The sequence below is a fragment of the Zea mays genome, chromosome 5 (assembly GCF_902167145.1).
Source record: "Zea mays cultivar B73 chromosome 5, Zm-B73-REFERENCE-NAM-5.0, whole genome shotgun sequence".
Classification (NCBI taxonomy): Eukaryota; Viridiplantae; Streptophyta; class Magnoliopsida; order Poales; family Poaceae; genus Zea; species Zea mays.
Window position 1 is genome coordinate 28,142,063 of NC_050100.1, and position 15,138 is coordinate 28,157,200.

At 49.0% G+C, this 15,138-nt stretch overlaps 1 protein-coding gene across 1 annotated transcript; it reads right to left on the bottom strand.

The window, feature by feature from the left end:
- Positions 1-11,555: 11,555 nt before the first annotated feature.
- Positions 11,556-12,575, bottom strand: LOC100276959 (uncharacterized). The gene has a single exon (NM_001150647.2). The coding sequence runs from the start codon at positions 12,381-12,383 to the stop codon at positions 11,823-11,825; it is 561 nt and encodes a 186-aa protein (NP_001144119.2). The 5' UTR covers positions 12,384-12,575; the 3' UTR covers positions 11,556-11,822.
- Positions 12,576-15,138: the final 2,563 nt, after the last annotated feature.

The following is a 15,138-nucleotide window of genomic DNA, read 5'->3' on the forward strand; positions in this document are numbered from 1 at the left end:
TCTGTCCAACGGCTAGTTTGGGGTATGGAGGCTATAAATACCACCCCAACCGGCCATTCTCTAGAGTGAGAGCCCAAGCAACATACCAAGACACATAGTGCATATTTCCATGTGCTCAAACACCCAAGTGCTTAATAGAATCACTCGGTGATTAGCGTAGGTGCTTTGCGAAGTGCTTAGGTTAGTTAGACCGCTTTAGCGCTTGCTCTAGGTGAATCCTAGTTAGTTGAGTGAGTTTTGTAAAACCACACAACCCCTCGGCTCTTGCGTGAGTCATTGTAATTGTACCGAGTGGGGCGAGAGTCTTGCGAGACCGTGACAACCGCGTTTGTGTCACGGCCGCCACCGTGTACCGGAGGGAACGAGACCCGCGGCGTTTCGGCCGGAAGCTCGATAGTGGAGACGGCGGGGAGCGTCCGAGAGGAGCCGGAAGCGGAGCACCACTTGCGCGTGGAGAAGGCCCGTGGCTCTCTACGGAGTTACTCGACCGTGGTGCTTGGCCCTCGCGTGGGCTTCCCTTTGCTTAGGGGCACCAACGAGGATTAGTCGGGACCTTGCGTGGTTCCGGATATCTCGGTAAAAATACCGGCGTCATCCACGAGAGTTTGCTTCTCTACTTAGCTCTTTACATTCCGCATTTATATTAAGCATTTAAGTTTCAATCTTGTAGTCATACTTATTTAGTGTAGATTGAAACTTAGCCTTTGCGGTAGAGATAGCAACACTTAGACAAAACCTAGCTTGCACATTCTAGTTTGATTATTTGCATAGGTTTTGCTCTAGGGATTTAATTGTGGCCTAGTTTAGTAAAAGTTTTAGAAGTCCTAATTCACCCCCCCTCTTAGGCGTCACTCGTTTCCTACAAGTGGTATCAAAGCCAGTTTGGCTCATTTGAAACGCTTTAGCTTCACCGCTAAAAGAGCCGACGCTTTTTAGAGGAAGGGATGGATACCCATAGGCCACCACACTTCGACGGCACTAACTTCCCATATTATAGTGCTAGAATGGCTTGTTACCTAGAGGCCGTTGATCTAGGTGTTTGGAGAGTCACTCGTGACGGGATGAAACCCCTCAAGAATCCCGAGAAACCCACCACGAGTGAGGAAAAAGAAATCCATTTAAATGCTAGAGCCAAAAATTGCTTGTATGAATCTCTTAGCATGGATATTTTCAATCAAGTATTTACCCTGAAAACTGCTAATGAGATTTGGCTAAAATTGAATGAGCTCCATGACGGCACATCCAATGTCCGTGAGCAAAAACATTGCCTAGTCTTAAATGAGTATAATTCTTTTGCTATGAAAGATGATGAGCTTGTTAGAGACATGTATTCTCGATTGAATCTAATTATCAATGAGCTCAATTCTATTGGCATTAATAAGCTAGGTGATGCGGACATTGTGAGGAAGATTATCTCCCTGCTACCACAACAAAGATATGGGAGCATCATCACCATCCTTCACAACATGGAGGACTTGAGCAACATGACCCCGACCATTGTGATTGGGAAAATCGCGGCCTTTGAGATGTCGCGAAAAATGAGTCGGGGAGAGGAGCCAACTTCCTCAAGACCATATGCTTTTGCATGTGATGAAAGGAAGGGCAAAAAGAAGGCTCCCACTCCAAGTTCCTCAAGTGAAGAAGAGGAAGAAGAAGAAAGTGATGATGATGAAGATAATCAACCATGCACATCATCCTCCGAGGACGAAGAAACAATCCGACGCGTCGGAAAGGTAATGAGGATGATTCGCAAGATTAATCTAATGGGTGTGCCCCTGCAGGTCGAGGATCTTCTCTTTAACATTGACAGGAAAAAGCAAAGGAAGAGAGGATGCTTCGCATGTGGGGAGAAGGGCCACTTCAGGGACAACTGTCCAAATATGGCCAAGCCCAAAAAGGAGAGGTGCAAAGGCAAGGCGCTAACAAGTGTTAGAACTTGGGATGATTCTTCAAATGAAGATGAACCTCCAAGGACGCGCAGCCACCGGTCCTCGTCACGATCATCACGGTCATCACACAAATGCCTTATGGCAAGAGGTAACAAAAGCATTCCATCCTCTAGTAATGAAAGTAGTAGTGATGATGAAGGTGAGGGAAAGCCCTCTCTAGATGAGCTTGCGGAAGCCGTAGAATTTTTCTAGGATGTTTGCACTAAGCAAAAAGCTCAACTTAAAACTTTGAAAAATAAGTTGGTTAGCTCTCAAAATGATTACAAAGGTTTGCTAGAAAAATTTGAAACTTTTGCAAACTTAAATATTGAGCTATCAACTAAAATTGAGCTATTAGAATCTAATGCTCCATCCACTGCTACCGATGATAGCCTTATTAAAAAGAATGAAAAACTTAAGGATAAGTTAGCTAGCTCCCAAGAAGCTATTGAAAATTTGCTAGAGAAAATGGAAATTCTTAGCATACACAATAATGAGCTAACTACTAAGCTAGAAAACATTGGTAGCACCCCAGCAGCATCTTTAGTTGAAATACCTGAAATAATTAAGAAAGATGCTTCTACTTCCTGCTTTGATTTAATTGATGATTCTAACCCCTGCAACCAAGTTGTTGTTGAGAAAATTGTTGTAGAGACATGTTCGGATGAGGTTGCAAAGGAAAATGAACAATTAAAGCAAGAAGTGGCTCGCCTTGGCAAGGCTTTGTATGACAAGAAAGGCAAAGCCAAACAAATCCGACCTCCACAGGATAACACCACTGCGGGAGTGAACAAGCCTGTAGAGGGAGAAACTGTGATTTGTAGGCTGTGCCACATGGAAGGCCACAAGTCTTTCCAATGCAAGGCGATGACCGGGGATAAACAAAGGCAAAAGCTCAAGAAAAAGCCATCAAGCAAAATCTCCAACACCTACATCGAAAAGGTGAACAAAAAGGATGCTACACCATATTTAATCAAGAAGAAAAAGAATGGAAAGGTGATAGCAATCAAGGCCAACAAGCAAGCCAACAAAGGAAAGGGGGCCAAACGCATCTGGGTGCCAAAGGAAATAATTTCAACCATGAAAAGCACCAAGAAGGTTTGGATCCCGAAAGGGAAGTGAGTGGACCGAAGGTCTTCGTGAAATTTGGAGACTTGGCAAAGTTGGGATGTATATCATGGGGTACATCATGTTGGATCAAGTTTATTGCCAAGTGGGTTAGTGAAAACTTTGGACCCAAATTTCCCACCCATGACTGAGGTAACTAGTTTTATTGTATTTTTCGTTTTTAGATATGCGTATCTATTTATCTTTTATCTAGTTTACCTTCCTTGCCTAGTATTACATTTGTCATGTACTTTTGTTTAAAATCATGCATACTAGGTAAATCATATGGTAGGATTGCTTGTATTTAAATTCATATACTTAAGCAAACCTACATGGCTTAAAATGTTTATTTAAGCACGGCACATAGCTTTTATATCACTCCATAGTAAATGATGCATCAATTGAAAATTTTGATTTCTACAAAGTGTATCATTTAACTTATATGTGCCAAAGTTTGGATTATGGATAATTTGCCCCCCTTGATATCAAATCATAGTGCATGTCTCCTACAAGTATTCAAAACTTGTATGCACACCTTTAGGGGGAGGTTACTCTATAATCTAACACTTTGAGACTAACATCTTTTCAAGTCTATTTCATGTGATAGTCTCATTGTAAGGAAAATGAAGTCCCCGGAGAAAGACAACAATCTTCCACTGCAAAATCTCCAAGAACTCTCATGTCTCTCAAGCTCACCATTGACTTTCAATTGGTATCTTTTGAGACTACACTCAGTATCATTTACATGTCTTCTCCAATATTTGATTAGACTATATTTTATATCATATGCTTCCATGTTGCTAAAAATGCATAAGTGGTTAACTCATATTCTGTTACCTATGCATAAGGGAAGTTAGTCTTTTCAAATCATGTCTTGCACCTCTAATTTTTCACATGCTTTTTCCTAAGTTGAGGATCTCTGTCAGGGGGAGTATTTCTTCATCTCTAAAGGGGGAGAAAAACTCTTTCTAAAGGAGAATACTCATTTAGGGGGAGTAATCTTTTGATGAACTTCTACAAGTGGTATCATTCATGGCTTAATTTAATATCCTTCTAGTGATATCATTTGATACAATTCTTGATGAGGGCAAGCTGTTATTTTCTTCCTACTGCTTTTAATGTCTTCCTTTTCGGTGGTTGATGCCAAAGGGGGAGAAGTTTAGGGACCAAAGCAATGAAAACTATATCAAACACCAAACACCACCAATTTAAAATTTTATATCTACAAATGGCTTTATAAGTGGTTTTGGTTATTTGGTCCAAAAATAGGAAGTAAGTGAATTATGGAGTTAGGGGGAGGCTTAAGTCCATAATATCACATTGTGGGGACAATCATGCATCTTAGCAAGTAAAATGCATATTTTCATTCAAATACTTGTATTATTTGCTTGCTTTGGTTGTGTTGTCATCAATCACCAAAAAGGGGGAGATTGTAAGGAAAATGGACCCCGGGCCATTTGGCTAATTGAGTTTTGGTGTTTGATGAACAACACAATCCGTGAACTAATAAGTTTTCTAGTGTTTATGTTTGTAGTCCATAGGATGCGAAGAGAATTGGACCAAGCCAATGAGGATGCAACACCTCAAAAGAAGACATAAAAAGATGCATAGGAGTCCAATACTCAAGAACAAAGAAGCCCGAAGAAATCAGCGAAGAAATCCAAGATAAGGGCTGTCAGCCAGCGCCTGGTGGCGCACCGGACATTGGTGTCCGGTGTGCACCGGACTGTCCGGTGAGGCACCGGACTGTCTGCGCAGAGAGGCCGCAGACAGGCGCTCTCTGGCTGTAGCACCGGACTGTCCGGTGTGCACCGGACTGTCCGGTGTGCCAACGGGCAGACGGTAACGGTCGGATCCAACGGTCGACTGCTACAGGCGCCAACGGTCGGCTGACGTGGCGTGCACCGAACATCCACTGTGCAGTGTCCGGTGGTGCACCGGACTGTCCGGTGCACCCGACGACAGAAAGCTGCTGCTTTCTGTCCAACGGCTAGTTTGGGGTATGGAGGCTATAAATACCACCCCAACCGGCCATTCTCTAGAGTGAGAGCCCAAGCAACATACCAAGACACATAGTGCATATTTCCAAGTGCTCAAACACCCAAGTGCTTAATAGAATCACTCGATGATTAGCGTAGGTGCTTTGCGAAGTGCTTAGGTTAGTTAGACCGCTTTAGCGCTTGCTCTAGGTGAATCCTAGTTAGTTGAGTGAGTTTTGTAAAACCACACAACCCCTCGGCTCTTGCGTGAGTCGTTGTAATTGTACCGAGTGGGGCGAGAGTCTTGCGAGACCGTGACAACCGCGTTTGTGTCACGGCTGCCACCGTGTACCGGAGGGAACGAGACCCGCGGCGTTTCGGCCGGAAGCTCGATAGTGGAGACGGCGGGGAGCGTCCGAGAGGAGCCGGAAGCGGAGCACCACTTGCGTGTGGAGAAGGCCCGTGGCTCTCTACGGAGTTACTCGACCGTGGTGCTTGGCCCTCGCGTGGGCTTCCCTTTGCGTAGGGGCACCAACGAGGATTAGTCGGGACCTTGCGTGGTTCCGGATACCTCGGTAAAAATACCGGCGTCATCCACGAGAGTTTGCTTCTCTACTTAGCTCTTTACATTCCGCATTTATATTAAGCATTTAAGTTTCAATCTTGTAGTCATACTTATTTAGTGTATATTGAAACTTAGCCTTTGCGGTAGAGATAGCAACACTTAGACAAAACCTAGCTTGCACATTCTAGTTTGATTATTTGCATAGGTTTTGCTCTAGGGATTTAATTGTGGCCTAGTTTAGTAAAAGTTTTAGAAGTCCTAATTCACCCCCCCTCTTAGGCGTCACCCGTTTCCTACACCGGCTGAAAGCCTACGGACCGGGTGGTTCGGGCGAGGGACTCTGATCCTCCCCGCTGTCGTAGCGTCCCCCACGCCTGGGGTGGTAGCCTCGGCGCACCTTCTCGTCGAGGTGGGCTCGACGGTTGCGGTGATGGTGCTCGTTGCCGAGGCGACCCGGGGCCGCAGGCGCTATGTTGCGCGTGCGCCCGGTGTGGACCGAGGCTTCCCGCATGTATCGGGAAGTCGCGGCGCGATGCTCCGAGGGGTACCCCTGCCTTCGGGAGGCAGAGCTTTCGGCCCGTCGGACCGCGGCACCCTCCAGGAGATTCTTGAGCTCTCCCTGGATACGCCGCCCTTCGGTGGTTGATGGCTCCGGCATCGCGCGGAGAAGTATTGCCGCTGCAGCCAGGTTCTGGCCGACCCCACTGGAAGCCGGTGGCGGCCTTGCCCTGACATCGTCGGCGATGCGGTGCTGGATGCCCTGGGGTAGATGACGCGCTTCTCCGGCCGGAGGTTGGCCCGCCCATTCCTGCCCGATGTCCTGGCGGAACGGCTCAAGCGTTCCTGCTCCCTCGTCGAGCCTGGCCTGCATCTCGCGGATTTGCTCGAGCTGTGAGTCATGACCCCCCGACGGGATGGTGATCACAGCTAGCTCCCGAAGGATGTCAACGCGAGGCGCGGGCCTAGAGGGATCACCGTTTTTCGGCATACCAAGATGGTTGCCTTCGCCGGGACCCTCTAGATCGATGTGGAAACATTCACGACTTGGGCCGCAGTCCTCGTCGCCGAAGCTGCGGCTACCGTCGGAACAATCGGAGAGGCAGTAGTCGCATGCGGTCATGAAGTCCCGCATGGCACTGGGGTTACCAAGTCCGGAGAAATCCCAACAAAAGTCGGGCTCGTCATCTTCCTCGGAACCCGAGGGCCCGTAGGTCGAGACGGCTGTCAGCCGGTCCCAGGGCGACCGCATATGATACCCCGGAGGGTTTGGACTCGCCTCTATGAAAGCGTCCACCAAAGCAAGGTCGCTTGGTGGGTCGAGGCTGAATCCAAAAGGCACGAGATGGGAATCGATCGGTACCTCTTGGTCGACGAGCGGTGACGAAGTCACGTCAGGGGTAGACTGCACCATCGTCTCAGGCACAAGGGTGACGCCCAGCAAGTCTTTTGCGAGTGTGCCGGCGTCGTCCGTCCGCTTGGAGTTGGCGTGTTGCGGGGAAACGACGCTCGTCTTCGTCTCAGACGCGAGGTCGATGCCCGGCGTGTCCCCCGTTGGGGCACCGACGCCGTCGACTCGCTCGACAGCCGACGAGGTGCCGCCTCCTGCTTGGCCTTGGTTGCCCCGCCTCCTCCTCCGTCGGCGGGGGAGGGGACGGGACAAACCCGAATGTTGTTCTTCCGCCACGTGGGGAAGACGTCATCGATTCCGCCGCCGGCGGGCGGGTTGTCGACCGCCATTGTCGCTGTCGCGCGGCGGGGGAAGGAGTATCATGTCGTAGCTGCCGTCGAGGGACATGAACTCAAGACTCCCGAAACGGAGCATCGTCCCGGGCTGGAAAAGTTGCTAGAGACTGCCCATCTGGAGCTTGACGGGAAGCTGTTCGTCAACACGCAGCAGGCCCCTACCTGGCGCGCCAACTGTCGGCGTTTCGACCCCGGGGGGTCCCTAGACCGACGAGTAAATTGTCGCCGCGTGCCCCAGCCCAGATGGGTCGGCGCGAGACGGAGCGCGAAGGGGGGAGAAAGCCGGAGGGAGACAGGCGTAAAAGGGGAAACCCACAGCCTTCGTGTTTGTCCCGCGCCCAGGTCGGGTGCGCTTGCAGTAGGGGGTTACAAGCGTCCACGCGGGAGGGAGCGAGAGGCTTATGCGAGCGCCGTCTCGTCCTTCCCGCGCGGCCAACCCTCTGTAAGAGGGCCCTGGACCTTCCTTTTATAGGCGTAAGGAGAGAGTCCAGGTGTACATTTGGGAGATGTAGCAGTGTGCTAATGTGTCTAGCAGAGAGGAGCTAGTGCCCTAAGTACATGTCGTCGTGGCAGCCGGAGAGGTTTTGGCACCCTGTTCGTGTGGTGTCATGGCTGTCGGAGGAGCGCTGGAGCCTGGCGGAAGGACAGCTGTCGGGGCTGTCGAGTCCTTGCTGACGTCTCCTTGCTTCCGTAAGAGGACTGAGAGCCGCCGCCGTCATGGAGCATGCGGGGCGCCATCGTTACTTGTTTACCGGGGCGAGCCAGATGGGACACCGGTCTTGTTCCCCGTAGCCTGAGCTAGCTAGGGGTAGGGTAATGATGGCCCCTCCTGTGACGTGGTCGGTCCGAGCCCTGGGTTGGGCGAGGCGGAGGCTCCTCCGAGGTCGAGGTCGAGTCTGTCTTCCGAGGCCGAGGTCGAGTCCGAGCCCCTGGGTCGGGCGAGGCGGAGACCGTCGGCTGAGGCCAGGGCTGAGTCCGAGCCCTGGGTCGGGCGAGGCGGAGTTCGTCGTCTTCCGGGGCTGAGCCCGAGTCCGAGCCCTGGGTCGGGCGAAGCGGAGTTCGTCGTCTTCCGGGGTCGAGCCCGAGTCCGAGCCCTGGGTCGGGCGAGGCGGAGTTCGTCGTCTTCCGGGGCCGAGCCCGGGTCCGAGCCCTAGGTCGGGCGAGGCGGAGTTCGTCGTCTTCCGGGGCCGAGCCCGAGTCCGAGCCCTGGGTCGGGCGAGGCGGAGCTTCCTATGGCGCCTAAGGCCGGACTTGGCCGCTGTCAGCCTCACTCTATCGAGTGGCACAACAGTCGGAGCGGCGCAGGCGGCGCTGTCCTTTTGTCAGGCTGGTCAGTGGAGCGGCGAAATGACTGCGGTCACTTCGGCTCTGTCGACTGAAAGGCACGTGTCAGGATAAGGTGTCAGGCCACCTTTGCATTAAATGCTCCTGCGATACGGTCGGTCGTTGTGGTGATTTGGCCAAGGTTGCTTCTTGGCGAAGACTGGGCCTCGGGCGAGCCGAAGGTGTGTCCGTTGCTTGAGGGGGTCCTTGGGCGAGACGTAACTCCTGCGGGGTCGGCTGCCCTTGCCCGAGGCTGGGCTCGAGCGAGGCGAGATCGTGTCCCTTGAGTGGACTGAGCCTTGACTTAATCGCACCCATCAGGCCTTTGCAGCTTTGTGCTGATGGCGGTTACGAGCTGAGATTAGGAGTCTTGAGGGTACCCCTAATTATGGTCCCCGACACTAACCTACTGAACCGGGACAACGATGATGTTTTTATCCTTGATGAAAACATGGGAAACGAAAATGAAGTTATGGAGTCCGAGTCCCCACCAATGAACGACATGATTTCACAGTCAAAACCAAAGGGTCGTTCCCAGAATTTCAATGAAGCTGAAGATATATTGTTGATTTTATCATATCTTATATTAGTAAAGATGCTGTTGTTGGAAGGGATCAAAAAGATGGTAGATTTTGGGAAAGAGTTGAAAAATACTTTCATGACAATAAGACATTTGAATCAGAGCGCAATTGGTCATCATTGAAGCATCGATGGAGTACTATTCATAAAGAAGTGAGTTTGTTTCAAGGTTTTGTAGATGCCGTATAAAGGAAGAATGAAAGTGGGAAGACAATGAGTGATAAGGTATAGTAATTACCTGTAATTGATATTTTTCAAGTTGAAAGGTAATACAAAGTTTTTACATTATCTCGCCGTTTTGGAAGTCAAAATTAGTTGTTGGTCACGTGGTCCACGCCACCATGGCTCGTAAATCAGATCAGTAACATAGTACTATACATATTCAATATTTAGTTTTAGCTTTTAAGTGATCTTTATGATAAATAACTGATTTATAGTATTTAGCCCACGTACAACGATTCATGTGTCTCGTCTTGCATCACCTAGTGGTGCCACCATTAGTAGAACGCTTTTCAAACGAGTTTGTGACACCTACAATTGTGCTTATGATTGTTGTATCACCTAAAGTTGAAGGAGCTTTTTAAAGTTGAAGTTACTGAAGAATTATTTAAGACCTAAAATGTCGCTAAAAACTAAATAGTTTGACTACTTTATATATCGAGAAGATATTAGTGGATAAAATTGATATTGATATCATCATCAATGACTTCACATCAAGACATGTTTTAAGAAAATTTTAAGATAACCATATTATATATATACTTATGGTGAATAATTTTATACATATTTGAGTATTTAAAATAAGGAGTTGTTCTATTTTAAGTCTTGCTTTAGGTCCCCGAGTTATCAGGAACAACCCTGGAGGGAAGCCATAAGTTGTTCCAAGCCGGTGGCGTGTCACAGCATGGGAAGGAGAGATGGGTCGACACGGTCAACAGACCACCACGCGTGAATAGACACTTAAGAAACATACTTTAACATTAAAAACATACTTTAAAAGTTTATGGACAGAGACTGCATTTTACTCGGTTGATATTTCTTTTTCTATGCTACACATTGGTGCTTCAGAAAGATCAGGTCCCTGACAGTTACAATATTATTCAATTTAGCCATATCTGATGGTCATTTGTGCGTACCTGCTGGTTCAAGTTTATTTCCAAACTTGCAGGACGTAATTCAGATTGCCCTAAAAAGAGGATGCGTTTTTCAGGTTCCTCCTGTCTTTGACGCACACAGTGACACACAAGGCACAACTGGCATTGTGCGAGATCACGCACGTCACATTGTGGGTTCTGCGGTGAAACCAATCTGAGGGCTCACAAAAACAGTTTCTGAAAACAAGCCCTCACATATTCCTGACTTGAGGAATGCAAATTGACGAATCATATAACATATATTTCAGAACAAATAGTTTGGATGCAGCCAAGGACAATATTTAAGCTCAGACTGAACTAAAAAAATGAAATTCCGGTGATAGCTCATCAATAACGAACTGCTCAAACAGATACAAAAGCATAACCGACAACACTCTGAAATCTCAAACAAAAGCATAGACAACACTTCAAGACATAGCAAATCTAAGGCCAACCACCATATGATATCACTAATCTGCATCCTCAAAATGACTACCCTGTTATAGAACTATACCAGCGCATTGCGAAGATGACTATCATCACTGTTCTTAAGGCGTCGCCTAGGCGTCCGGGTGGTGGTCTAACGCCTAGGCGCCTTGCCCGCCTACCTCGCCTAGGCGTCCAGGCGGTGGTCCAACGCCTTGGACCGCCTTACCGCTTTAAAAACCATGACTATCATCCACAAAAATTTTCACTACTAATTCAGCTAAACATGTCTGATGCAAATATTTTGTGCTCGTGGCCATAAGTGCATCAAACGATATGAATGCCAAATAGTTTCAACTAACATGTCAAATGATATAACCTGATTACAACATGTTGGGCTGTTGTCAATAATGTAACCACCCCCTGACTACCATATTACAGTCACAAATCGAAGATTGGCATATGAAAATGCAGAGAACACTGAAATCAATAAATAGTTTGTCGGTGATAACATATTAACAAAACAAACGGATTATCCACAAATTCAGAACTACCTATCAGCTAGTCCATTATTAGTCCACACACGAGCAAGCGAGCATACCCAAACCACATAACCTTCAACGAACCCATCAGCCAAGCTTCGGTGCATCAGGAAAGACAAGTCATTGCATAACACCAATAAGTGGGACACAAAACTGGCAAAAATAAGCAGGGAGAACTCTGTTCTGGAGTACAGGCCACAGCACATTAGACACCAGATCAAATGTCAGTGTTTGAGAAGAACATTTCACAATGGCGCATGAAATTGATTGATAAGTTCATCAGAAACAAACACATTTCGTAGCTTAAGCGTGCTTCACGATCATATATTCACATGGAGGGCAAAACCCTAAGGCTCCCAAGTCCCAGCCACCCACTACATAGTCATACAGACATTAAGATTCACTCAACACATAATCATATGGCAATAGGTCATCCCACTACAGGAACTTGCCCTAGCACCCGGGAGCCGGGAGCACGAACGCCACTAGATCTGGGCCTACTTCTTACCGCCTTCATGCACCTCGAGCTCCTGGATGATGACGTATCCGACCTTCTTGGGGCTCTCGGTGTCAGACGACTCGTCCTCGTCCTCATAGAGCTCGTCGTACGGGGAAGCCGCGGCGGCGCCGGCGACCATGGACCAGACGAGGTACACGGAGGCAGCGGTGAGCGCGCCGCAGGCGAGGCCGAAGAGGAGCCCCACGACCACCACGAGTATGTCCCTGACGCGCTCCTGGGGCCCGGCGGCCGCGGCCGTGGCGGGGTGCAGGAGATCGGGGCGATGGATCTGAACGTTGGCGGGGATAGAATGGAGGTGGTGGTGGTTGCGGTGGCCGTGGGGGACGTGTGGACCGAGGCGGCGCACGCGGAAGACGGTGATGACCGTGGCGACGTGGGGAGCGCCGAGGTGGCGGTTGACGGCGCCGTAGCCTCTGCTGGGGTCGGGGTTGGGATCGGACGGGATGGCGACGAGGAAGCCGTGGCACGGCCGCGCGTCGGCAGCCAGGAGGGACGCGGCGACAACGGCGAGGAGCAGGAGGAGGCGGCGAGCGGCCATAGCGGCGGCGGAGAGCCGGATCTGTGCCTGGGGAAAGGGAAGGTTCGCTTCCTCAGAGAAAATGGAGCTTGGATGAAGTATTGAAGTCGACCCTGCAGCCGCCAGCCGGTGAGTTCCGAGGGGAAAGTTCTTATTGCAGTTTAGCCCCTTGTTTGTTCCGCTATCGGTTTTGGGACTCACGTGAAAATCGGTAGCGCTTGGAGCCTTCAACTTCGACTCATATATGATCGTACTAGGTAGGTACCCGTGCGTTGCGACGGTAGTAAAAAATTTATATGAAATATAGAAACGGAACGACAAACATCAGTATGATATGCAAAATTTGTACCTTGAAACATTAGCAGGGCAGAGGAGCACATCGGGGCTTCGACCACGGCGTCGTGACGACAAGTAGAAGATCACGACGCGAGCGAGCTTGACGTGGAGCAGCGTACGAAGGAGAAGCGACACTCGGCACAGCTTCAGACATCAGGCGCACATGGCTCGACCACGCAACAGTTAGTGATGATGACGAACTTGGACGATGGCAACGGCTTTCCAGCGTCGCGAACAGAGGGTGCACATGAACAGCGAGACTTTCGGCGTCGCGAACGGAGGGCGTACGTCGAGCTGGCAGCAAGTAACATGCGATGCAAAAAGGAGAAGCGAGCAGGGGATATGGCTCGGTTGAGGTGGGGGAAGAAGACCGTGATCTTGCATTTTATACAGCAGAGAGAGGCGAGGGCGTCGAGAAAAGAGATCGCTGCTGCCATTAATGGCGTGCAAGAGAAGAAAAAGTCTGATGAATAAAAGGAATTCACGTACAAGGGAAGTAGATCTAAAGAGGGGGAGACTTTTTTGCATCAAATTCAGCAGTATAAAAATAAGTAAAAGAAACTAAAATGCCTACTTGAAACTTGGAACAATTTAATGCAAAAACGATAGCTCATATTTTCCATCTGCTACATACACTCCTAGATTGACCTGAAGAGTCAACCTGTCAGAAATATAGTATCAGTAATTCATTACCTAGATGCCAGGATCACAATAGTTCTCAAATATGCCTTTTTGTGCCGACATCGACGAAGTATCTGCTGCCACCACCAGCCCAGACCCATTCCCTTTCGAACAGGTGGATGGCAAGGTGGATGGGGAGGGCACCAGCCCTGGGTTAGAGAGAAGAAGGCGCAAAGGTGGAGGGCGTGCGTGGAGCGGCCGTCCTCTTAGAGTGGCTGAGCGCGGAACATGACGCTGGCGTACGATGGCGCCATGGCTGCTAGTTGGCACCACCAGATCTTCCACCTTAGGCTTGGCCCTGGCGTTGTCGATTGAGCCCTCGATGTGGTCGTGCAGGCGGAGGCGCTTCACGCCGAAATCCGCCCATGGACCAGGGTGCCTCACACGCTTACTCAAGGAGTGGGTCGGTGACGAAAGTCGGCGCGTGGGGACGGGTGTGGAGGCGGGCGTAGATGGGAGGTGGTCGTCGACTGTTGTGAGTATTTGGGGCGAGGATGGCTCTCGGCCTGCACCGCGCGTGGTGACGGCGTTGAAGGCGGCCTAGGGAAGGGCGCTGATGGCTCGGCCTGCGTCGCGTGTGGGGACGGGTGTGGAGGCGGGCGTAGATGGGAGGCGCGGCGTCGATTGCGGCGAGGATTCAGCGCGAGGATGGCTCCATCAGCGTTGAAGCCGGCTGGGGAAAGGCGTTGATGGCTCTGCTGCGCCGCGCGTGGGGACAGGTGTGGAGGCGGGGACTCGGGCACAGTTGGTGGTGCCGCGCGATGGCGGCGGACGGGCGGGGGCGGGGGCATGGTGACGTCGAGTGGACGCCCTCGTTGCATACATATGGTGCAGTAGAGATAACGGACCAAGAGTCATGCAAATATGTTTGCACCTAATGACTATTTGCATAATAGTCGTTGTCCAAATAATATTAAACATAAAGATTCAAAGTAAACTAATAGGCAACAGTGCCTACTTCTTATTCTTACATGCAGGTCTACCAAAAAATCATTGGAACAGTTCCTAGTGGTTTCATAACATCCTAAAATAAAATAAGTTGGCTAACTGCTAGTAGCTCACAACATATAATCAGTAAAAGGGGGCATCTGTTAGGGTGGGTATCAATGTTGGAACATACTGGACTTGCAAACTGCAAGGGTTAACAATCCCAATAGCAGACATTGAATATGATTTTTCTGATAAAAGCAGGCAGGTCAGCTATTGCAAAGAACATTCAAAGATGACAAACCATACTATAATTGAGTGCACTGCAGGTATAGGTTCTCTATTTTCATTACAACTGATCTAGAGAACAAAAAGGAATCGACAAAACCAATAGCACATATCAACAATACCAACTGCATCATTCTTACAAATAGAAAGATCATGAGGCCTACAGGAAACAACTATATATTTTCCACTTACTGATTTATATAACCCAACGGTAAGAAATATATCCAAATGAACAGGCCATATGCAAACATCCTACATTCCTACCATACATGGCATCATGCATAAATCATGCGGTAATGCATATAACATACAAATATTGCAGAACTCATTGACAAGAATCAGGTCAGTATAAACTCAGCACTTTTGTCATCAGCAGACAAAATAGCACAATAAAAATGCACATCTAGAGAGCAGAGCGTTACTGATCTGCAGTCAAAAACTCAAACACAAGATTTTGCTATTATGAAGTTGTGTCAGGAACTGAAATAATAGTAATTTGAATTATATTTTCTGTTTATTATCAACAAGATCAATACAATTGAGT

Excerpts from the sequence above, each read along its gene's own strand:
- LOC100276959 (NM_001150647.2), bottom strand. The coding sequence starts at position 12,383 with ATGGCCGCTCGCCGCCTCCTCCTGCTCCTCGCCGTTGTCGCCGCGTCC.